Source organism: Xyrauchen texanus, chromosome 2, assembly GCF_025860055.1.
Source record: "Xyrauchen texanus isolate HMW12.3.18 chromosome 2, RBS_HiC_50CHRs, whole genome shotgun sequence".
NCBI classification, from domain to species: domain Eukaryota; kingdom Metazoa; phylum Chordata; class Actinopteri; order Cypriniformes; family Catostomidae; genus Xyrauchen; species Xyrauchen texanus.
The window spans coordinates 19,867,461-19,893,859 of NC_068277.1; the positions used below are offsets into that span (position 1 = coordinate 19,867,461).

At 37.7% G+C, this 26,399-nt stretch overlaps 1 protein-coding gene across 2 annotated transcripts in view; it reads left to right on the top strand.

Moving 5' to 3' along the window:
- LOC127653026 (ephrin-B3-like) overlaps positions 1 to 26,399 on the top strand; it is a 100,219-nt gene that overhangs the window by 44,324 nt on the left and 29,496 nt on the right. For both annotated transcript variants that reach the window (XM_052139515.1, XM_052139522.1), the window contains exon 3: positions 15,692 to 15,987. In XM_052139515.1, coding sequence (XP_051995475.1) covers positions 15,692 to 15,987 — 296 coding nt within the window. The remainder of the gene's footprint in view (positions 1 to 15,691; positions 15,988 to 26,399) is intronic.

The window sequence follows — 26,399 nt, forward strand, 5'->3', positions numbered from 1 at the left end:
GAGCCGGGTCTGACCTGGGATCTGATGGGGGCCCCTCAGTATGTGGCCCACTGTCTACCTCTGACCCCTAGTGACTCTTTCTAATCAGACCGTTAAGTTTGAGAGAGTGAGTTTAACCTGGAGTCATCTCCCTCGAGGAACAGCTTTGTACACACATATTTCTGTATTCACACTTTCATATACACTTTTAAGAGTAACACACACACTAATTTAACACAGAGTAAGACAGGCATTGACATGGAGAACCTTGGTCACATACCAGCTGGGCTGAAAGATTAATTTTACTCCTTAAAAACCTTCGCTCATTCACACCTACACAGTTGTTTGTGTGTGTGTGTGTGTGTGTGTGAGTTACTGTGATGTGCATGAACGCTCACCTCATAACCGGCATTATGATTCATTATTCTGTGAATCATATTCATGTGCATATACAGGCGAACACATATGTTAATCTCTCAGAACAGGGAGCTTTGTGAACATATGGCTGCAGAAATATACGGGCCTGATCTGAGGATATGAAATACAGACAGAGAGAGAGAGAGTGAGAGAGTGAAGGAAAGCGTATGATGTTATTTTTTCTTTTTTTCTCTGTCAGCCTTGATGGATTTTGATTTAGTTTTTTGGCCAGAAGGAGGGGTTGAACGTTCATTAGCATTTATTTCACATGTGATTTATGCTAAACTTTTCAGGCTGCTTTCAGGGGGTGTGGAAACAATCATCTTGTTGAAAAAAGGGATGTTTGAATAATAAATATTGGAAAAATAGCTAAATCTGCTGTGTTATCGGGCTGGGTGATATAGCTAAAAAAAGATTATCTCGATATAATAAGCCTTTTGTTTTTATATTTTCCATAATCGATTTTTGTGGAAATTGTTTATGTTAATACATTAATAATGTGAATCATATTCATGTACACATATAGGCAAACACATATGTTAATCTGTGAACGCATGTGGAGCACTCAAAATAATATGTGCATGCAGCCTACTGTTTAAATAGAATTTAAATTAATACACTTAAGAAATGCAAGTATTGCCATTTTCCTCTTCAAATATTCTTAGTTCAGTTTATTTTAATACATTTAGGCTATGTTTAGTATGAATTGTTTAATTACCGTTAAACTGTTAATGAATTACTGATAATAATAGTTTGTATATAAGATACACATTTGAGTTCCTTAAAACTGAACGTCTGGATCATGGGATATTTCAGACCTTTGGACTTATTATTTTATTTGAAATTAAGTAAAATCTTAACATGCTGCGTGAACACCGTAGCCTACATAACATACCGTTTCTCTGTTGCTGGTGAAATGTCAGCTGAATGTGCTTTTGTGCTTTCCTGGCGACCGCTGACGAAATTGTAGGTTGAGATGAAACAAGGAGACCAGCAGATCAACAGTGCTTGTTGTCATGTTGTATTTTAACACGCTGTCAAGGTGTATGCTGAAAATTTTATGTTTACTTCTATTGAAATGCTCCAATACTGATTGTGGACGGTGATGTAGACAAGACGTGACATGCAGCGCACAAATGACCTCTAGCAGCATTACTAAACGCATTTATCCTGGAATTAAATAATTGAAGATCGATAAGCATAATAGATCAAATTATTAATGACAATTAAGCGATTATCGATTAACCCTTTAAGCTCTTTTTAAAGTGTTAAAGTGTTTAGTGTTTCTAAAGATTTCCTATTTCAGTGTGATACCCAAAATTAAAGGCTAATAACTCGACAAAAACAAGCAGGGTCAAGTGTTTGGTATCATTGTAAAGAAACCGTAATTTTGTTTTTCAGCCTGAGAAACTGCTAAAAAATCACAAAAACAATTGAGACAAAAATGTACTTTTTTCTTATTTGACATTATATATCTCTGGGTGTAAATAAAGTGGCTCAGAAGAATTGCTTTTGTTTTGTTCTCAATTGTGTAAAACTGAAAAACATAATAATTGTACATAAAAAATGAATTACACATGACACAACAATGATTAAAGGTTTGCTTATCATGGAGACATACGTCTGCATCATTTAGTCTGTCATTTACATGGCTTTGTGTGGATAAGTTATAAGTGAAAACTTAGCATATAAGCAACACCAACATAATTGTCAAAGACATATACTTATCTTACTATTTTTAACCAAACAGCCTCTGTATCCAGGTTATTCAAACTATTAAAAGTAAGAAGTAAAATAGAGTAAAAATCTTGTTAAAGTAAAACAAATTATAATAATCCAAAATAATAATTAATTAAATGGACAAAAAGTTTCATTTCAAATGTTAAAAATAAAATGATTTATATGCACTAATATTATTAAACATAGAAATAAACAGTAATATTTACCTACATATATTTTATTTTATAACAAAAATATTACACATTTAATAAATGAATGAAAAATGCTACATGGGAACTTCTGTGACAGGTTTAGGACCGAATGGATTCATTGAAATGGAAAGTTTGTACTGATTCACAGAAATTAATCAAACTCACCAATTCAAAAACAATTTTTGCTAATGAAATTTAAATCAGAGATGCTATTAAAACATCTCTGTCTCAAAGTTAAATTGCAAACTTAAATAATAACTATTAAAATCCTTGTAATATTCACAATGTTGCTTATTTTTTTACTGCCTGCATTATTTTGAAAAACATTTTCAAAATATATCATCCAGCCTTACCCTCTGGTTAGAAAGTGTGTAATGTGGAGGGATATGACACCGTTGCCTGAGTGATGTAGACCGCCTCCTGTCAGAAAAGGGCACGACAGCAACAATGACAAGGACAAACCTACCTTCACAGTGCCACTGAGGGAAAGAAACACACACACACACACACACACACACACACACACACACACACACACACACACACACACACACACACACACACACGTTGTGTTTCCATGTTTTATGGGGACTTTCCATAGACATAATGGTTTTTATACTTTACAAACTATAGATTCTATCCTCTAAACCTAACCCTACCCCTAAACCTAACCCTCACAGAAAACTTTCTACATTTTTACATTTTCAATAAAATATCGTTTAATATGTTTTTTTAAGCTATTTAAATTATGGCAACACTAGAAATGTCCTCATAAACCACATTTATAGCATAATAACCTTGTTATTACCAGTTTGTAACCTAAAAAATTGTCCTCGTAAACCACATAAACATGCCCACACACACACACACACACACACACACACACACACACACACACACACACACACACACACACACACACACACACACATTTTAAATATTTATTTATATCCACTCAACATAGAAATACAAAAAGGTCATAAATAGTTCAGATACATGTTTGCTAGAAACTTTGCAGGTTGCACATGTCAGTATTCAATCATTAGCATCAAGGATACAAATAACAACGCCTCCTCCACACACGGCGACTACCAATAATTTGGTAAATTCTTCAGCTTGTTTAAATGCCATTTTCATCACTGATACCAGGCACATGTTCCATACAACTTTCCAAAACATTTAGCATCTAACTACATTAACGCTGGCTGTTTCAACGAGTGTGCCTCTTAGACATTACCGAACTGCATTCATGTTGGTACCTCCAGCCACCAGTTATACACACACACACCATCTTCCATTTGCATCTTTTCCCCATTTTCTCTCTTTAAAGATATTTTACTAATCTTTAACTTAAAATTTCTGTCCTTTCTTTTTGTTTTTAACTCTCCTGGCTTTCACTCTCCCGTCAGGAGTGGCCATATGGAAGCCATTACGCCCGCTGTTCCTCTCACCACAAACATTCCAGAAGTGCCTCCAGCTTTCTTTGTTCACAGCAGCCTCTCTTTCTTCCTCCTTTCTCTCCCTCCTCTCCTCCCCATTTATCTTTCACCTGTTTTCTTTGTCCTCAATTCCATCATTTTCAGAGTTTGCCTGCCGAGGTCATGTGATAATTGGCTACATGTGATATGCTCATTGTCAGACAATTTGGTTACATTAAAACAACATCATGGTGTACATTGACATATTTACATACTGCCCTTTAGCTATCGTTCGATATCTGTAAACAATCACATATCATTTTACATGACATAATGTTCTGTGAATTTTAGATGAGAATCAGGGCAATGTGACCCTTTTTGTTTGATCTTCTTTATTCACGTGTTGTGTTTACACGCATTTCGTTTGAATACATTTGAGGATGGTTCAATATTTTTGTCTTCTGATGGGACTGTGGATGAATTGAGCCGGTCACTCTAAATAATCACGTCTTCCACATCGTAAAGGTTCTGTTTTGATCTGACATGTTTAGGCAAACTCAGACTACTGAATGGTTTGGAGCCTTGGGAGCAGATATTGTGTTGCTTGCTGCATAATCGAACAGAAAATGCAGGTGAAGTGTAAATAAATGGGCTGCATGTCATTGTATTTCATTTAGAAACTTTCATTGGTACACACTAGTGGTTGACCGATACAGGTTTTTCAATGGCTTATGTGATACCATTAGAACCGGGTGGCTGATGGCTGGAATAATGATGAATCCCATTTAAACCTGGAAATAAACATAAAGTTTAGGATTTTTAAATATGAAAATTTAAAGAATAAAAGTAAAGAAAATTACATAAAATAAAGAGTTTAAGATTCTGCACTATTTTAGGATACCTATCAAATGAAATTTGTGATATTAACTTGTGGAGCTCATGCCAGCTTGAATTTGTGCTGTCATAACAGTAGAAGGCGGCATACCAAATAATAAGAAATTCTGATAATATACAGTATTTTCAGTTAAAAAGTTAAACAGAAATGCTAAGTTTTTTACACAATATTTAGGCTTTTAGAAATGCATTATTTTTCATTATTCATTATAATAATGCATTATTAATGGGGTGGTTGTGACTCAGGTGGTAGAGCAGGTCGGCTGCCAATCGTAGGGTTGGCAGTTTGATTCCCGGCCCACACGACTCCACATGCCTAACTGTCCTTGGGCAAGACACTGAACCTCAAGTTGCTCCCAATGGCAGGCTAGTGCCTTGTTTGAGTGTGAGTGTGAATGTGTGATTGGGACACAGTGTAAAGCACTTTGGTAACCTCTAAGGTTATGTAAATAAATGCAGACCATTGTGCATCGATTAGGCTGTTGGTGGATTTTGAAACTTCACTCAAAGGAGGGCTAACACATCCATTCAGTTTATGCGATAATTTAAGAATTTAGATTGGTCTGTCTATCACTAGTACACATACACCTACTGCCAGTGTTGTAGACCAGCTAATCCGAATCCAAGTCCAGTCCGAGACCAGAGTAGGTTGAGTTTGAGTCAAGACCGAGACTGAGACCAGAAGAGGGTCGAGTACGAGTCAAGACCACGACCGGAGAGGGATGAGTCCAAGTCGAGACAGAGACCTTTAAAGTCTGAGTCTAAGACAAGAGTTTTTTATGACTGTATTAAATGTATAATTTAAAGAACAATTGACTCTAGGCGCATATATCAAATAACCCTCATTTTTTATTTTCTTAAGCTTATATTGGTTAAAAAATATTACTGGTTGAGAATAAAAGTTTTATAAATGACACAACCTAAGTGAACATATTAGTATTACAATTATGATATGTCAATGTTAACAAAATGTCAGTGAAAAAATTATATTAAAGGTTCGAAGTGCTTATGTTTTTTCAGAAACCATTCAATTCTGATGACATTGAGTGAAGTATTTTAAAACTTTCTTCAGTATGTGTAGTATTCATGTACTGTAACTAATGGCTAAAATATTTCTAAAAGACTACACAGATAGCAAATATACATCTCCGAGATGTTTGTTTTAGATCTTTTCATCTGGAAAGAATCACATTTTAATAAACATCTCTTGAACACTTTACAAAAATTAGGTTTAAAAACATTCTAAATCAAAAACGTCTCAAAGACGTTTGCTGAATGTCTGTTTGACATCCGAGGTGAAACATCTTATAGATGTATTGCAGATGAGCAAACAACCTAAAAAATATGTCTACCAGATATAAACACACACATCAACTAGATGTCTGGGTTATGTACGTGTGCTATCAGGGTAAAGGCTGTTCAGACCAAAGCAGTGCAACAAACCCAGATAGCACACGTATGTCTCTGAGATGTCTGGTTTATCTCTTTTCAACTGTAAAGCATCTAACATCAGCTAAACATCTTAAAAAGATCATATTTACAATCATTCTAAACATTCATAAATGTTTCAAAGATATTTGCAAAATGTCTAATTGACATCTGAGACATACTTATTGGCATTAGTCTTATAGACGTAATGCAGATGAGCAAACAACATAAAATAGACGTCTTCCAGATGTAAACACACACATCAAATAGACGTCTGGGTGTAGTATGTGTTCTATCAGGAAAAAGAGTATAACACAGGTGTCTCGAGACATGTTTTTAACAGTTGATGTTCTTTTTAACTTGACTAAAGAACTTTAAAAAACAATTGGGGTGCTCTTGCACGAGATGTGATACGTCAATGGTCAAAGACATCTGTTTAGCATGTTAACATAAAAAAACAACTGAAATAATGGGTGGATGCAACAACGCGTTTGGTGTAAACAGCCCCTTATTAACAACACATAGCACCAATGGAAGTTTCTCAAAGTTACCTCTCAAAAAAGCAGTCTTTTGTTGACTTTGTTTTAAATGTCCACTTTACCAAACGATTTTTTTATTTTCTGTTTTCTAAAATATCCCAATGCTGTTTTAATGAGTGAGAAGCTTCTGCGAATTATTCAATGAGATAGCAGTCCAAACTAATCGGACTGAATAGCCAATCGATTTAGACCTTTTTGTTAACCTGTTTGGCCAGTTCGCTGAAAAGTCAACTCAATAGAATAATTTATTGGTGAATCAGACATCACTAGTTCTGATTCTACATAGCAGATTGAAATGCGGGACAAACGTTAAGATCTCTGATATTGTCAGTCAAAAATGTTTGTCAGATAAATCGAAGCTTTCACTGTATATTTTTTTTAAAAGAGACTGAGTCCACACTTGTTTGAGTACGAGTCAAGACCGAGTCAAATTGCTCATAAGTCCATGATGAGACCAAGACCATGAAAATATGGTCTTGAACTCAGAATCGACTCTGTCTCGAGAACTACAACACTGCCTACAGTTTCAGATTTATTATTTTTGTCCTGCATATTCTCCCTCCAGGTTTTAGAGTACATGGTCATTTTAATTGGTATTTTTCTCTGTTTCTGTCTCTCTCTCTCAATCTCTCTCTCTCTCTCTCTCTCTCTCTCTCTGTTTCCCTGGTTTCTTGGCTGTTTGATAAGGGCTTGGATGTCTAACTAGTATAGTATTGTTTAGTCTGGTCGCTGGAGACACAGGTCAGGGTTTAATCGGGCTCTGGAAGCTGCCGATATAGCAGTGCAGAGAAAAGTGAGTAAGAGAGATGGAAGATTGACTGGTCCTCTGAGAGGAATGATATCTCCAGACCACCGCAGGTCTGCTGGACACTGATTCCACCAGCCTCTCCACGGCACTGCTGCTGATGAGATCAGCGCTTGTGGAGGTTAAATCAGCTTAGTGACGTGCAATACAAGCTGAAAATGAAGTGGAAATTGCTGAAGTCAAAAATTATTTTCAAGTCATTTCAAGGTGATTTTAACTGAAGGATTTCGTCTCGTGTTTGCCTGATGGCTTTTATCACATGCAATCAGCACATCAACTAAATGAGAGGTAATTCTTAAATCTGGAAAGCTTTTGTGGCCAGTAGGATAATTCTTTCAGCCTGCTGGAGGATGTTATTAGTGGTGCTTGCAAAGGCAATCACTATTACAGTTGATTATACTTAGGATTAGAGATTGAACAAACTAGTAACCCTAAGTATTAAAAAGTGATGCATAACTTGCCCCATACTGTTTGTGGTATGGATGTTAATATACCTTGAATCGTGTGCCTTAATGAAGAGAGGTTTGCTTTCTCTTTTCTAAGTGATTGGACTTGCGATTTGTGTCTTGCGGACAATAAAGTTGCCACCAAAACCAAACAAAAAATATTTACATGCATTGAAGGAGTGATCCAAGCCATATTTAGAGACCAGAATATCATATAGACTTAAGGGTGGGCTCTTTTGAGCTGGGCCAGAAAACAGCCACCCAGAACAATCCAGCAATGCCGTAGCAACAACCAAGCAACCACATAGCAACATGCTAAAAACCACTCACAACACCCTAGCATCTTCAGAAAATGTAAACATTTAGTTTTCGGTTGTTTTTGCTGATTTCGTATAATAAGTGGTTTTAATGTACAAACATGTCAATCCATGTTCACACTAGATGTAGTTGATGTCTTCATCCAAAATTTGTTAAAACCTCAACATTTATCATGTCCATGTAGGATTCTTGGCCATCTCTGACATCCCCCCCCCCCACACACACACACACACATACACACACACATACACATAGACACAAAGGTCCACCTCACTGCACCTGTGCCCCAAGCTTGTTTTTGGGCACAGCTCGAGTTTCTCGTGTGGAATCTTTGTAATGCAAGACTGATGAACAAGAGGATGGAGGGGGTTTATGGACAAGAGAAGGTGGGGTGGAAGGGGGCTGAGGGTCAGGGCTGTTAGGGGTGGGATGGGGTGAAACTAACACTTGGCTCTTTTCAAGAGCTGTCAGGGTCAGGGAAGGGCGTCGACCAAGTTTGACAAAATGATGTTTCTGCCCTCATAAACGAGCACTGCACACACACACACACACACACACACACACACACACACACACACACACACACACACTCCCGTCACCTCTGCCCCCTCCATCCCCCCACTCCTTGTTTCAATGTGTGAACATGAATACCACCTTTGTTGCATAGGAGGAGAGAAAGAGAGAGAAACTGAGGGAGGGTGGGAGAGTAAGAGAGAGAAACAGGAATGATGAGTGTTTGGGATGTGGAGGAATTGCTTGAGGAGTGTATTATCATGTTTATATTTAGAGTATACAGAGAGATGTCGATATAATTTCACTTAAATCTATGCTTTGAAGTCTTGCCCTGTGTGGTTGAGTTTTGTTAAACACACATTCACAAGTCTCTGTTTATGTAAGTCTGGTATTTTCATCCTTTTCTAATTCCACCATCTCAAACTCGACTTTATTCGCGTCCCTTTTTCTTCACAGTTTTTTTTTTCACGCTTGACTCACAGGTCAGAAATTGTTCGGCGAGGTTCTGCAAACGTTCTCTAATTATCTGCAGAGCGCTTACTTAACCCTGAGTTTGCTCATTAGACGTTGCCGCCTGACAGTTGATCAATCAAGAGTGCTAATGCGGTCCAGTGTTGAAACATATGTAATTACACAGCCTGTGCGGTTGGGTCTGGCACACACATTTTAAAAAGAGCATTAATGGATCGGAACGTTTTTTGTGTTGGACTGTTTCACTATGTTTCATGTTTGTTGTGTTGAACAGTGTAAGTACTTGAAGTGATGTGACAAAAGCATTGCTGTTGTAAGCAACAGAACTGTCTAAGCCGCAACCTTCGGTAAATGTGCGTTCACTGACAGTGATCACTGGAGGCCGCCTGCACTCTTGTTTGCTAATGGCATTTTCTCTCGACTACAGTTTCAAACTGTATCCTGAGGTGAATCACATGAGCACATGCTGTCTACTGTCTGTCGATAGTCACCGCATCGCATTTGCGTAAAGTGCACATCACCAGCAGTCTCTGTTTGCCATGTCACCTCAAATCGAAAGCTTGTGGTCATTTTGTCACTGCAAATTGCTGTCTATGTTAACGCCATTTATGTGCATGAAGTCGCATAATAAAACGAGAATGTTCCTGTAATAATCAGTGAGCGTGTTTTACATGCACAGTATAATCAGCTTATTAAAAATGTAAGAAACCCATGTTTACATGGGACCTGAAATCATCAGGTTATTTTCTTCTTTTGTCGTCATAATGTAAACAGACATGTACACAACACCTATGCACTTTGGATAAGCCGATAAGGACATTGTGTTTACATGTAATGCAAATTGTAGTAATGGGCAAAATCAATGTGTGCCAATCAGTTTATACTTAAAATGTAAATGATCATACAACGACAAAGGAGGGGTTAAAATGCCCTTAAATTTGGTTGGCAAGGATGTGCATGTAAATGCAAATCAGACTCTTAATTCTGATTAGATGAGCCACATTAAAAGGTGTTGTAAATTAGCCATTGTATGCACACCTGTTTGCACGTCAGTTGAATTTTATTTTAATCTTTAAAGAGGCAACCACAAACAGTTTACTGTCTTTTACTTGGCTGAGGAATTGTTAATTTTGATTATTACCTTTAGGCACTTCACTTCACATTGTGCCTAACAACACCCTTTAATTGTGGTAAAATCACTGTAACGCACTGCCTCTTGTGGCTTATTATTGCTATTTAATGCACAGCTTCTGTGATTATAATTGGAGAGATGTAGTTTTGTTGCGCCTAATCGCTCGCTCAGAGTGTTGACTTGCATGTGTTAGGTATCAGTAAGCGTGAGTTTGACTAAATACTGTTCTGTCCCGCTGACACAGAGGACGTGAGAGGGAGGAAAGGAGAGAGAAGGTGTGAATGTGGTGATAAAGCAGAGTATTATTTCACTTCTCTCTCTGGGTCTCAGCAGAGAGTTCAGTAGGTTAGAACAGACCAGCGTGACCATGTCAACAACATAGCCAGTACTGAGCGAGTGACTCCCTTATCTCCTGCATCCTCTGCTTTCTTTCTCATTCTGTCTCTCTCAGCCTGTTCTTCCCTCTCTCATTGTTGGTCTTTGTTTACTCTATTCCTCTCTGTTTCGTAAGCTATTTTATCTCTCATTCATCCCATTCATTCTCTCCTCTGATCCTCAACACCTCTCTCTCTGTCTGTGCTTTCCTTTCTCCAAATCAAGTCTAGTGTGACAGAGCCTACCATCAAACAAGAGACAAAAATCTACCTAACAGAAAAAAGTGTGCAGATGCAAAAAACCCTTTTGCATCTGCTGGATGTTTTGGTGCTTTCTGTACATTTTGTTTCCTGTGTGTATTTTTCGCTTCAATTTTTTTACCTGCCAAAAACAAGACAAAAAAAAACAACAACAAAAAACAGTAGCAACGGTGTGTGTCTGTGTTTTGTTTTGGGTAAACGTCCACAGATTTATGTGTGTTAAAGCCTTGTGTATGTGTGTATGTGTGTGTGTGTGTGTGGTGCGGGTACATGTAAAGTATCGGTCAGTCTAATTGTAAGTGTGTGTGGAGTATGTGTTGAGTGTCTGCACTCTTCACTGTAAGAGCTACTGATAACCATCCTAACCTGTGTGACAAGGACAGGATGCAACACCCCCATAGGAATGCCACACACACAGACACATTTAGACCCTGTTCATTTGTGGTCAGTGCCAAATACATGTCTAAACGGGCTCTAAAATGTTTTGTGTTCGGATCACACACAAAAAAAACACATACGGAGGCAGTCAAAAAGGCATGTGACCAAATCATATTTGAGGTGTAAACAGTAACAATAAATCACTCCTCATCTGTCAATCCCCCTAGTTTAAACTTTCCAGTTATGTGCTGTTTAAAAGGAAATAACCATCCGATCAGACCATTTGAAAAAGCGGATACATACGCAAGCATGAGAACTTTACAGATCTTTTTCAGTGTGTCTGATATCAACATGCAGAGACACATACATCAAAAGCTTAACTAACAGAGGTACTCCACAAACAATAGATAATTCTGCTCGAAATGTTGCGTTTAATCGTAGATTACATTTTCAGCTGCATCTGGGAGAAACAGTGCGCTAGTTTTGTGCCTACTTTCTTTGTTTATACTGATTATTTTGTGGTTTATTATCATGCAGTAACACAGTAACATAGTGATTGATGTATTTTGTCATGAAACAAAGACCCTCCCCTTCACATCCGAACACAAGTGGTCACAGGATACGCTTTTAAGTGACCAGGTGTAAACAGCAATGTGTCTCATCTGGCCACATGTGATCGGATCACCCGAGACGCATTTTAATACCATGTGTAAACTGCCTTACTTAACTATCTAAAACGAGGACACACTATACTGCCATGCAAAGGCAAAAAACGTAACTATACTTAGGACTCATTTATACCTTGCATTAACATGTTTCATATCCGGATAGTGTCTGGATATTCTTTAACTTGATTGCATTCACACCTTGCAGTCAAATGCATCTCGACTGTGATCGGATAGAGATCTGATCAAACTTACACATGCAAAATGGAAAACAGTACTTACATATTACATCAGAAGCTGTGGTAACTGAAATTTCTCCCATATTTTAGCAATTGTAATGAGCTTTAAAATTGAAAATGTAAATGCTTTTCATCTGTTTAACATTCAGGGTTTTTCCCTCATTTAAAATTTTTTTGGCGACTACCAAAGCAAAATTGTGTGTTGCTGAAGCAAAATTAATAATATTCCTTTTTTGTTCGTCACTTTGTAAAGCTGCGTTCACTCTAACAGTGACACACAGCTACAAAAAGACCTCATCTCATGCATTTTCAATGAGAGCTGTGACTTCCGGCAACACCTTTGGCGACCAGATATGGGCATGTCCAACGGCGCGACAAAGTTGAGAAATGTTTACATTTATGCAAATGTAGAGTGACTTTCGGGAGCAACAGCCAATAAGAGAGAAGAGGGTAGAGCTCACGTGATTCTAATCTTTGAATAATAATCATTGTAAAGAAACAGTACTCTCCATACACACTACTAGCGACCTAACTGCCAGCCACTGGCGACATGTAGCGACAAAGTAGCTGTCAGTTTGAATGCAGGTTAAGTGCTAAATATCCTTCTAATCTGCAATGTGCGAGTACGAGTGTCACATGAGCGGATACTTTTGCGCGAGCCACATAGTGATTACAAAACAGTATAGAGACGCGAGCGAGTTAGGATTTGAGGAGAGAAACAAGATATTTCTAGTGTATTCCAATGGAATAAATAATGTATATTGTTTATTGTTCAGGTGACAAGATTTAACAACAGATGACTGTAGCATTATTTCATCACATAATTAACTACTTACGCAGTTATATCTGGATAACGAAAACGCGTATGCATTTTCACCTTTTATGAATGTGGTCAGAATCCGTCCCTGACCACCTCCAAACATGGTTTAAGTAAAGTTCCAATCACAATGCATCTCGAGTGCATTTACATCTGTTTAATATGGTCAAGTGCTCTGTCCTGTGGCAGATGAGTTTGGCTCAACTATACTCAGATTCAGAGTGTAAAATGGCAATAATCACTTATATTATTTATATATTTTTTATACTTTTTTCTCAGTTTCTGTGTTGCAGTTGTTACTGTGCTTTGCCATTGCTAATAGTCTAACATTTACCCTAAAATATTTGTTTTTGCATTTTTAGAAGACAAAAAAAAAAAACGTATTTATTTTATTTATTTATTTCCAAATAAGGACATCTCTGAATGTTCATAAAGGGAGGTTTTTTTTTCATATTTAGCTCAACCCAAACTATAGTTTGTTCACACACCCACCCCACACACACACACACACACACACACACACACACACACACACACACACACAGTAGCCTTCTTTTCCCCCCTCATGCATGATTTCACACATTCTTCTTTTGTTTCACTAAAGGATGAACTACTAGCATTAATAAACATGCCTCGGGTTAGCATGCTATGGTAATGTATGTAATTTGTAAATGGTTGCACTTGTCATTTCATGAAACTATTTCAGCTTTTCTATTCACATGGAAACAGGCAGCCTGTAAAAAAAACAAGCCCAACTGCCTTAATTTGTTTACATGTAAATAGCCGTTGGTGTGGCTGGCTGTGTAAAGATGATGATAAAATGGTAATTATCTTCTGTCGAGTCGTTTAGTCATTTGTTTACATAAAAAGAATTCAAAGGAAACTCCCTGAGAAAACTGGAAGCTCTAGACGCATGCTCTGCTTTGATCTGTTACAGTTTCCTTTCTAAACAAGCGGCTCGGGGTGGAATTTGGATTCAGGCTACCCCATTCATTCTCATTAGAGTCACTTGTTAAAGATACAACAAAATATAATATTTCTAGAAAATTAGCCATCAGCACCTTGAAGTCTCGGTTCTTACAGATGAATTAGGCAGTGGAAGAGAGCACTTTCGATAGGTGTTTAAATAAACAGGAAGCGAGAATGAACGAATGAACGTTGCATTTATATAGTGCTTTTCTGATACTACACTCAAAGTGCTTTACACAGTGAACAGGGGGCTCTCCTCAACCTCCACCAGTGTGCAGCATTCACCTGGATGATGCAACGGCAGCCATAGTGCACCAGTACACTCACCACACACCAGCTATTGAGTTATAGAGCAATTAATGGATGGGGATATTAGGAGGCCATGTTTGAGAAGGGCCAATGGGGGGAATTTGGCCAGGACACAGGGGTTACACCCCTACTCTTTTCGAGAAGTGCCCAGAGATTTATAATGACAGATCACAGAGAGGGTGAGCACCCCCTGCTGGCCTCCCTAATACCTCTTCCAGCAGCAAACTTAGTTTTTCCCAGAAGGTCTCCCATCCAGTTACTGACCTCAACCCTGCTTAGCATCAGTGGGCTACAGGGTGATATGGCTACTTGCATAAGAGAGAGAGAGAGAGAGCTTGATAGATGAATGAAATATAAAAGAAGAGGATGAGTTTTTACTTGTACATATGAATTGGTGCATAAAGTAAACACAGTGAGAAATGCAGTGAATGTGACAGCTGGTTGGACCCACAACTGTTCCAGAAATGCCACTCGGTTCCTGAGGCAGCCAGCATGCGGCCCACAGATATTTACATAGGATGTGGCATTGTGTGTGTCTCTCAGTATTGTGAGGCAAGAGGTTATAGGAGGCAGATTAAGGAAGTATCTCATAATGCATTCTTGCCTCTTTGCTTATACATTTAACAGGCAGGATTTTGCAAGCTTGCTCTATCACAAATAAAGACAGTAATGTCAGTAGCTAAAAAATTCAAATAACATTATCATGAATGTTTCATGTTTAAACCATCAGAATTCAAAAGAGAAAGAACAATATATTGTTTAAATGAAAACAAATTTGTAGTTAATAATTTATTTTGTTAGTTAGTTAGTTAGTATGTAGTTAAGGTCAATTATGTTATTGTGTATGTATTGATATTGTATTTATTTATAATAAAATAATTTTCTAATATTTATTTAAAATTAAAGTATTTATAATAATTATTATTAATATTATATTAATCTTAATTACATTTGAACAAAAATTGGTTATCTTATTTTATTAATATCTACATTATGATTTTAATGATTTTCAGAAATGATAAGTCATATTTTATTGTGTATGCTATTTTATAGTATTTATTTATAATAAAAGTATTTTTATTTAAAAACTATTTATTTATAATTATTATAATTAACAATTATTAATATCATATTAATATTATATGAATCTTAATTAAAATAATATCGAAAGGGATAATAATATACTTTTTTATATTTTTTTATAGTTACTATATGTATTTGGATTAGTATAATATTAATATAATATTAATTATAATTAATTATATATTTTAATATCATACATTTAATTGTTGTCTTCATACTCTTTGTCATATTTTTATTTTTTTTAAATTTTATGTTTCTTTTGTCATTAATCTTCTCTATTTTTCCCTCTCTCTGTTCTCTTGCAGGTTTATTGATGACAAGGGTTATGTCCTGTACCCTCAGATCGGGGATCGCTTAGATCTCATTTGTCCAGCATCAGAACCCCCTGGCCCCCGGGCCCCCGCCGAGTATGAGTACTATAAACTGTACCTGGTGTCTTCACGGGAACAGGCAGACAGGTGTGAAGTGACCGGGGCCCCAAATCTGCTGCTCACCTGCGATAAACCCAACAATGACATGCGTTTCACCATCAAGTTTCAGGAGTACTCGCCAAACCTGTGGGGCCATGAATTTAAAACCAATCAGGACTACTTCATCATCGGTGAGTGACTGTGTGCGCCCGCGATCCTGAATCAGTGTGTGCCTGCTGATACAAATCAAAACATTTGATTATTTTCTGTAGCAACTATTTGTTTGGGAAAAGATCTTTTGTTTGTAACAGTCTTAAAGACGTGATGTGTATGCGAGTGTGTTTGTTTCTGTGTGTTCTTTCGCCATCTTGTTTTGTTTATTGTTTTAATCGGTTCTTCCGTGCTATGCAAAGGGATGGTATGGTGGTATTTCACCACAGTTTATTTTAGGTTTGTTTTTAGTTTGCGATAGTAAGTTCTCTAAGTAGTCGTGATCTTCTGTTGGAATGTGGCTGATTGTAAGTTTATCAAATGGAAGCATCTCGCGTTGGGTCGTGTTACTGGGGGTTGTTTTTAAAACAACGCACAGTAGCATAGAGGGAACTAGGCCAACATAAACAGAAGCCTGTCAATATCAACACTTCAGAAAGTAGATTTGACACACCGGAAAGCACAGGGCTTTCAATTACAATCGCCCTAACATGCCCAGACCCACAACATGCAATGGACGTCAGACATTCTGGGTCTCATTTGCTAACAACTGCATGGAATTTGCTTACTTATATAAACAGGAAAAGTTCTCACAACATTTTTTTGCCAGATTCACAAAAGGTACATAATGCTCATGAATTAGTTTATACCCTCATTCTAATTATGATTATTTTAAATGATGAATCGTGTCCCAATGTTAGTAATTTGGGGTTCGAAAATTTAAGCTACATTGAAATCACAGGATATTTTGAATGTCTTTTTGTAGACATTTGTATGTTAAACAGTACACTGTAAAAGTGGTAGCTGAAATTGTTACCTTAAATACTATTTTTTTTACCTGATTTAACCCTTAGAAAATATTTTGTTGGTGTAACATAATGTGTTCAGGTTGATTCAGTGATGTTAAATAGCCTAATATTGATGAATTTTGTTTTTATACTTGTTAGTAAAATTCTATTCATAACGTTTAATACAGGATAAAGATGGGTCTTATCTCTAGCATTTCAAACACGAGAAGTATTCAGAAGTCGGCGCTCAGAACCCTGAGGTTATATTTTTGTGCTTGTTTCTGACATGTACAGAGTAAGCATGTATGTATGAGTGTGATAAGTGTGTGTGAAGGTGTGATGGTTGGGTTGTGTCTAATATTAGCAGTAGCTGGTCTCACAGACACTGTGTCTCCCTGATAAGAATCAAACTCTGAGTTTCTTCACCTTCCACCGACTCCTTAATGGGCAAACAAGTGCGAGTTTGCTGGTATGTGGACATATACCAAATACAGAATACAGGGGCCTTCCGTGTTCTGTTAAGCCTTAATGCATGTGATACTGACACACACACACACAGGCTGCAGGCTTTACCCTAGCTCCAACAGGCCCAACGAATTGATCGACAGGCTGCGCCAGTCCATGAGTCCTCAAACGCAAGGTCAGAGGCATACACACTCACAGATGGAGAAACATGGAGAAAGAGAAACCATCAAACAACTGTCGATGTGGAGAAAGGAGAGGGATGGTTTATGAAAAGTGATTTTAAGGATCATTGAACATTTAATTTAGCGTTTTTATATGTGCATACTTGTTTGCTTTAAAATACAGTCGTGTGTGCAATTGTGTGTAATGTATTTAGCCTCTGATGACTGCTTGATGTTCTATTTTACAACAGAGTCCACATTTGATTACTTATATGCATGATGGCTTCTGACATCTTCATGCCCATGTGTACGAGCATATGTGTACATGAGTGTGTATGTGTACCGTTAGATTCTTGGACATATATTAATTTATTTAGCATAGCTCAAATGAGCTGGAACAGGACAGATCCATGAAAGAGATAGAGAGAGAGAGAGAGAGAATGTTTATTTGGAAGGCAGCATTGACAGGTCATTATGGCTGCTATGATCTCGTTGTCTAATAATGACAAGGGTCTTGAAGACGCCCTTAGGTCACTAGCTAACAGTGTTTACACACCCATAAACACATTTAAAGGGATAGCTCTCCCAAAAATTATAATTCTGTCATAATTTACTTACACTCATATCATTCCAAATCACTATTATTGTCTTTTTTCGGTCAAATACAAATGGAGATATTTTGAAAAATCTCGGCTGTAGCTTTCAGATCACATTTGCGTATATAAAACCTTGCATATTTGGTTTGGTTACACCATAACTAATAGGTATGGGACGATATGGTTATCTGACAATTTGGTTCGATGTACGAAATGAGGTTTATGATTCAAAATAATCTTGATTCCATATAATAACACTTAAATTAAAAAATATTATAGAAAAATGCTCATTAGAATTTCTCATCTAAATAAATAAATAAAATCCTATGGCTTCAGAAGACTTGGAATTTAGCACACAAGTCAGTGGACTACTTTAAATGTAATGTTCCATGTTCAATGCAAATTAAGCTAGATTGACAGGATTTGTGGCATAATGTTGATTTTCATCAAAAAGTATATTAAGCTCGTTTCCTCGTTTCTGTAAATAGAAAAGGCTAAAATCTCAGTTACAGAAAGGCAATGGAAGTGAATACAGCCATTCCATTAATGTTAAAATACACCTGGTTTCGAAAGTATAGCCACAGGACATTAACGTGATATTAGTGCGATAAAACTGCTTACTAACCTTATCAGTGTAAAGTTTGTAAATCTAATAATGAAATATTAGTAAATCTAATCTAATGCTGGTAACCCTATAAGCAATTTTATCAAAATTTTTCAGCAATTGTTTTAAATCAAGGGATGAGTCTAACATTTTCTGTGGTAGACAACATTGTTACAAATGCTGTTGATTGAGCTTAACTTGTATTGAACCCAGATCATTCCTTTAAAGAATTGTATGGTGCTTTGTTTGTTCTTTTCAGAGCCTGACAGGCCCTGGTAATTAATTTATTTTATTGTATGGAAAAAAAATTCTAAATATCTATTTCCACAGGTTTGATGTCAAATGATGATAATTTTCATTTTTAGGTGAACTATCCCTTTAATACACAAATCCCACTGCTTTGAAGTCATTCCAATATCAATCTTACACCAGAGTTGCTCATAAACACACACACACACACACATGGTGCTGTCAGTCAGCGTGAGGGATTTGGGGTACCTGACTGCGGAGCTGCTTTGGGCTCCTTATCGCCATGGCCTTGCTGTGGCAGTGGACACAGACAGATGGCTAACTGTCACTCAAACTGAGGAAAAGTGGACAAGTGGAAGAGAGAGAGAGAGAGAGGAAAGAGAGAACAAGATGGACTGACGGGTCTTACAGAGGTTTACCTTGTTTCTTCAAGAACAGCAGCTCAAACACACACACAGATGCCAAAAATATTTGTATGGTATATTTTATGACTCTGAGAATTATCTTCACATGTGTGTATAACATTTTTGTGTGTGTTTTATGGTATCATATTTTTTTATCTGTATTACTGTAATTGCTTCTTTTATGATGATTGCTTTAAGTGGGGTGGCAATAGAAAGACGGAGAGAGAAGAAAAGAGAAAGCGCTGAAGAGGAGGTCGAAGAGCGAAGGGAACAAGGGATTCAAAGAAATGTATATTTGATGAATATTTGAACATTTTAAAGCCCCCAGACCAAAGGTTCCCTTTCTTACTGAGACTAAAGCTAACCACAAATACCAGGAGAGAGGTAAACGAAACAGAAAAAGATAGAGATATGCCTATGGAAATATATTTTTACACATAACTTCTCAACAGCTTCTACGTTCTGCCTGCAGTTTCTAGTTCAGTTGTTTTTAGCAGTGCACATCTGGCTCCTGCAATCTGATTGGATTTGATGAAATTCATTTTACAGCTTTAGCCAACCAGAACATTCTGGTACAATCCAATTGAAACGGAAGCATTCCCAGCGTGATGAGAGTGATAAGAATATCACTAACAACTTGATGTTACTAAAGATAATGTAAGTGGTGCTTGCCACTGCAAAAGTTACCTCCACATTAGACTGTGCAGTTGCTAAGGTGTTCAGAATGGTCTCTAGGTGGTTGCTTATTGGCAGTGTTGGGTGTCATCTGATTACATATTGGTAAGTAATTAGTTACTGTCAGTGGTGGAAATGGCTGAGATTCACTGGGGTGACTCTTGGGAGGTTAGGGGTTTGTTCACCAAGGATGCAATAAAGTGACTGAAAATAATTGAAAAATTCTAGCGCAGTTAGAATGTTACAATTGACTATTATTTTTAAAATAAATTATGTTTTCTTCAAACTTTCTGTTCGTCCAAGAATCCTCTACTTTCAGCAATGCAACTGTTCAGCATATATGGTACTGTTATTTAAAGCTGCTAGTTTAGGACCTTTGAGGAGTCTTTTTCTCAAATTAAAAACACTATACTATGATTTCCACACTTCATTATGAAGCACAACCATTTTAACTGTTCTAACGTAAAGAAATTCGACTTTAGTACTATGCTAACATATTAAATGATTTCTTAAGGATTATTTGCCATTATTTTCTTAGTAGACTGGAGTAATGACAGCTGACAAATGGGGCTTTGCCATCATGGATACAAATGGAATTTCATTTCAGATCAAAAACACTTATTCCAACACTTATTTCAGATTATAGAGATTATATCTCTGTAATCTTTAACCACATTACACTTGAGAAATTCTTAACATTCTGAACACGTTTTAATTGCTATTATAGAGTAGTAATTAGTCATTTGTAGTGGATTACTTTTTTGAGTACACTACTTACCAACACAAGTCAAAAGAGCCCAGCTGCATGTTTCTATGATATTTTAATCCCTAAATATGGCTTGGGTCCTTCCATCAATGTAGGTTTATGTGATTTTTCTACCCATTTTATCATAATCATAACTCTGATCTTTAAAAAAGTAATAGCACACCTCTTCTTAACAAATCACATGATCTGATACATCTTTCACGTCTGGGTTTTGTGCTGAAGTTCAATACTTAGCATTGGGGGTTTGTTTAAAGCCTTAGTAAGCATTACTAATTAGTATTCAAGGAAGATCATGAAAGGAATCACACACACACACACTTACACATGACATGTGTACAGATGAACATGCAATGCCATGTTGAGCATCCCTGACAGAATGACTGATAAATCATCTTGTACAGAAGTGATGTGATATGCAAATACACACACAAACACACGTTCACACAACAGGATGGGACTCGTTGTCACGGTCCTGTCACTCTGTCAGTCTGGGTTTTGGTCTGTCAGGACCGTGGCATCATCGTCCCATGTCTATCTTGTGTTTTGTTGTCTGTCTTTGTGTGAGCGTGCGGATTCAGTTATATTCCCTGCCGTGCGCTCTTCAGTCCGTCTTGTTTCATGTCTGGAGTATGGTGTCGGGATTCAGACACTCATGCTCCATGTCTGTCTGTTATTGACGTGGGTGTATCACACTTATGTCATCTTGGCAGCGTGCACTCAATAGTTTGTCTGTCTCGTGAACACGAGTGTGCCTCGGGTCGCGAGCTGTCTTCATGTAGTTCTGAGGTTCGGTCACTTCGGTCTAAAGTGTCAGGTGTGTGTGTGGCTAAAATCTCGCACAGGTGTATGTGCATATATTGCCTCATAGTCTTGGCGATGTTCGCTCATGCCATTCAGGTGTTTTGTAGTCTTGTGAGAGCACATGGCTTTGTTTTGTTTCTGGATTGCCACATGTCTCTCTGTCTTATGTCATACACCGCCTCCTTGTTTGCCCATTATTTGTTTATTAGTCTCACCTGCCTTGTTAACCTGTTTATTTCTCTCCCTATTTTAGTCTCCTTGTGTTTGCTGTCCAGTGCCAGTTTGTCTTGTTTCCAGTCAGTCTGTTTGTTGATTGGTTCATGTTGGTCCTGTTTTTGATTATCTCCACTTGGTCTGGTCGGACCCAGCCCCAGCCTGGATTACCGTTTTCCCCTATGGGGTTGTTTATGTTTGTTTTCCCCCTTGTGGGAATTTTGTTTTGTTTTTTTTATAAATTTTTTGTAATAAAATAAATTCCTTGTTTTTTTGTTTTTTTATCTCTGTGCTTGGGTCCTGAGCCTCACAATCTGTGACACTCATCAAGAGTGTGTCCAATGTATGTGTGTGTGTGTATAAAGAGAAAGATGAAATAGTTTGCGAGGAATGAAAATGTGAATAAGTGTGTGTGTTGAGTGTGAGTAAGAGAATGTGACAGGTCACCTCCCCAATTTAGGTCAAGAATCAGAACAGTGTCACAGTGTGTGTGTTCACTATGTGTTAGTTTGATGTGTCAAAGTGCCACTTTCTTTGGTGTAACGAGTGATAAATAGTGCGTTTGTGTATGTCTGAATATTATCGCTACAATTTGGGGACAAAAATTTGACAAAAGTGATCTAAATCTGGTAAAAGTTCCATTCATGGACGTCCTCAAATTGGAAAATTGATTGATAAACAAATGCAGTTTATTTATTTTTTTTGGATGCAAAGAGTATTATTTTAGGGTATGTAGTCATTTTAATTGGCTGTAAATAGAAACTGTCCTCTTTTAGAAAACTAATTGCTTGTGTGTGTGTGTGTGTGTGTGTGTGTGTGTGTGTGTGTGTGTGTGTGTGTGTGTGTGTGTGTGTGTGTGTGTATGTGTGTTTGTGAGTCGTTTTTTGTGGTTTATGAGGAATTTGTTTAGGTTAGAAAACTAGAAATTATGAGGGTATTATGCTATAAATGTGGTTTATGAGGACACGCCTAGTGTCCCTGTAATTCAAACTGCTTAAAAACATACTAAACTATGTTTTTTGGAAAATGTAAAAATTCCAAAAGGTTTCTATGAGGGTTAGGTGTAGAGGTAGGTTTAGGGTTAGGGTATATAATATATCGTTTGTACAGTATAAAAATCATTATGTCTATGGAGAGTCCTCATAATGATAGGAGTACATGAGTGTGCCTACGTGTGTGTGTGTGTGTGGATGGAAGGATAGGACAGAAACTCCCTAAAGGTCAGAAACAAAGAAGCCTACACTAATTGGATTCCAACTAGTTAACATTGTGTGATTCATTTAGCATCACACACACATAGCCTCTGCGCTCTCTCTATGCTGTAGCAGACAAAGCCGGCATTGTGTCTCATCTTGCTGAGGAACCACTTGTGGAGGGCTGTGTTTCCCGGGAAAAGGAGGTGCGCTTATCCAACACACACCATGCCATTGACCCTTGACACTACCTCACTGGACCAAATGCAGAAACACGACGGCATGGCCGCAATTTAGTGTGCAGGATCATGCAAACGTGACCCGACAATAGCAATAATGAAAAGATTGCACACACACAGCTGCTAGAGCAACAGCATGTGTGTGTGAATGCACAGTGGAAAATGAATGATCCTTCTGGAATTAATTCACACACAGACTCAGACACACATGTGAAACACTGATCCCACCGCACAATATCTACACACACAGGCTCATGATGTAAATCTACTTAGATCATCTATTCATCAACACACACACACACACACACACACACACACACACACACACACACACACACACCCACATTCATCACATTCATATAGTGAAAAACACACTTTTTGGGTGAATGGGACTTTAGGCAATGAGAATGTTTACTGTGTGTGGATGGAGATTAAAGTGTTGTACTGGGATTGAGGTTGACCAGCTGTCCACAAGAGAGAGACAGAGCGACAGAAAGAGAGAGAGAGAGAGAGAGAGATTGGTTAAAATTCTGATTCCGACTGATATAATTTATAGCACATTTAACGATTCCATTAATGATTCTTTTAGTACTTTAGAGGGTGGTGATTTATGACTGATTTGTCAGTCTTTTTGACCAATTCATTACTAAGAACCTGCTCATAATGTGCCTCAATAATTTGTTTGTTAATTAGACAACACTGGCCGCACTGTATGTTTGTTTTTATGTGAAACCAGCGAGGAAAACACTACACTTAAAGCACATTATACAGTGAAAAGGGAACTCTCCTCAACCACCACCTGTGTGCAGCATCCACCTGGATGATGCAATGGCAGCAATAGTACACCAGTACACTCACTTCACACCAACTATAGAACCAATTAATGGATGGGGATTATTAGGAGGCCATTATTGAGAAAGGCCATTGGAGGGAAATTGGCCAGGACACCAGGGTACACCCCTACTCATTTCAAGAATTGCCCTGTGATTTTTAATGACCACAGAAAGTCAGGACCTTGGTTTAAAATCTCATCCAAAGGACGGTGCTTTTCTACAGTATAGTGTCCCCATCACTATACTGACTCATTAGGACCCACACAGACTGCAGGTAAGCACCCCCTGTTGGCCTCCTTTATACCTCTTCCAGCAGCAACCTTAGTTTTCCCCAGAAGGTCTCCCATCCAAGTACTGGCCAGGCTCAATGCTGCTTAACTTCAGTGGGCAACTAGTCTTGAGGTACAGGGTGAGATGTCTGCTGGCTGCAAACTTGAAACAAAAAAACAAAGGCTTTGGGACACTGGCGGTACATTGACCGAATGTCATAATTTTTAATGTCATAAACTTTCAGACAAAGTTTGTCTTGACAATCACATTTATTCTACTGTAGCACTGCAGCTTCACTAGTGGCAAATCTAGTGGCAAAATAGAACATTCAACAACAGTTAATGGAGTCAAATATCATGAAAATGATTCGGTTCTGGTATTTCTTCAAAAAATGGGACTGGTTCTGAACAAGAAATGTTTCTCGATTCCCAACCCTAACATTCATAACGTTCATTTGGCTGTCTTCTTGCCACGCTCATTTTTTGTTCCATCACCTTCCAGATCCTCATCCACTCATCTGTCAATCTGATCAACCTTTTAATCTGTTTATTTAATTTATTTAATGCTAGTGTATCTATCCAGCTCAGAGTAGAAATTTCCCCTTATCTGATGTCTTCTGTTGTCTCTTTTTATTCCTTGCTTCCCTATTTTGGCCCCCTTTTTTCTTTTTGGCAGATTTCTCATTCTGCAGTGCTTGATGCCAAAGCTATAATTCACCAGGCGCAGTGGCTGGCATGCCAAGATTTTAATAATCGTTAAAAATGCAATGGCGCACTGGCATTTTGGAGTATGTGTGTCTGTAACTAATCGTTTTAGCAAAGCTCACCATCTCAGACATATCAAGTTCAGAGTTCCCTAACAGTATTATACCCTGTCTACACTTGCCCAGTACAATAACTGTAAGTTTACATGCACAGTTATAAATGAGCTACAGTAGATTTTTGCATAGACAAACTACAATATTCATCTGTCTGACAAAGTATACAAGACACAATACATTATTGAATATTTGAAGGCAGGTACGAAGGAAGGATGGTCTTGATCCAAGGTCCGATTAACATGTACACATGCTGGATGAAGCAGAGATACAATCGCATTATCTAGGTCTGTTAATCCGACGTTACAAAAATTTGGACTAAAATCCTAAAATTGGACGATTTTAGACTAAAGTGCTAATATGACATTTAAAAAATATATAAATTTTTTTCCAGTTTGACAGAAATTGAACATTTAAATCTCATATGGCTGTCGTAGGGGCAGTCACAATGCACAACTGTGACGCAAAACTTCTGACACTGTCAGAACTTTGTTGGAGGCTTAGATTCATTGCATCTCATTTTGCCCTATGACAAGAGAAATCTTTCACGATTCCTGAAATTTGTCTCAGTTGACAAAATCGTGGCCAAAGTCATACAGTGTGAAGCCACCTTAACGTATCTTAACCAGGCAACCAGAGTTTTTTAACATAATGCTTTAGTGTGGGATACATTTGAAAGCAGATATAAGCCTTAGAGCAAAAATATTAAGTTGTGCTAAGTAATCAAGGTTAATATATATTGTTTACTTGCTACTATGTGTCTCAAATCGAGTATCTATCAAAGATTCAATGTTGCGAAACGCTTGGCAGGCTGGTTCTTCGCTTCCATTGTAGCCAGACTTTTGACTATCGCCGTATAGTCTGGTCTACTTTGCTTCTTATTCTTTGCACAAAACCGACCACTTAGACAAGAAGGGGTCATCTGACTGACTAGAAAAGTAACCAACTAACCACAGTTTGCTTTTTTACGTAAACTCTGTGGCTGTGGTGGTTGAGCGGGTTGTCCAGTAATCATAGGGTTGGTGGTTCAGTTCCCGGCCCACATGACTCAACATGCCGAAGTGTCCTTGGGCAATACACTGAAACCCAAGTTGCTCCCAATGGAAGGCTAGCGCCTTGCATGGCAGCTCTGCTGTAATTGGTGTGTGAATGTGTGTTTGAATGGGTGAATGAGACACAGTGTAAAGTGCTTTGCTATATCTGAAATCAGATATAACCTTAAAAACAAAGTGAAATGTAAAGCTGTGCTCAAGAATCAAGGTATGTGTGTCTCGTTTACCTGCTACTTGCTTAAGTGTCTCAAAGTAAACACTTTAGTA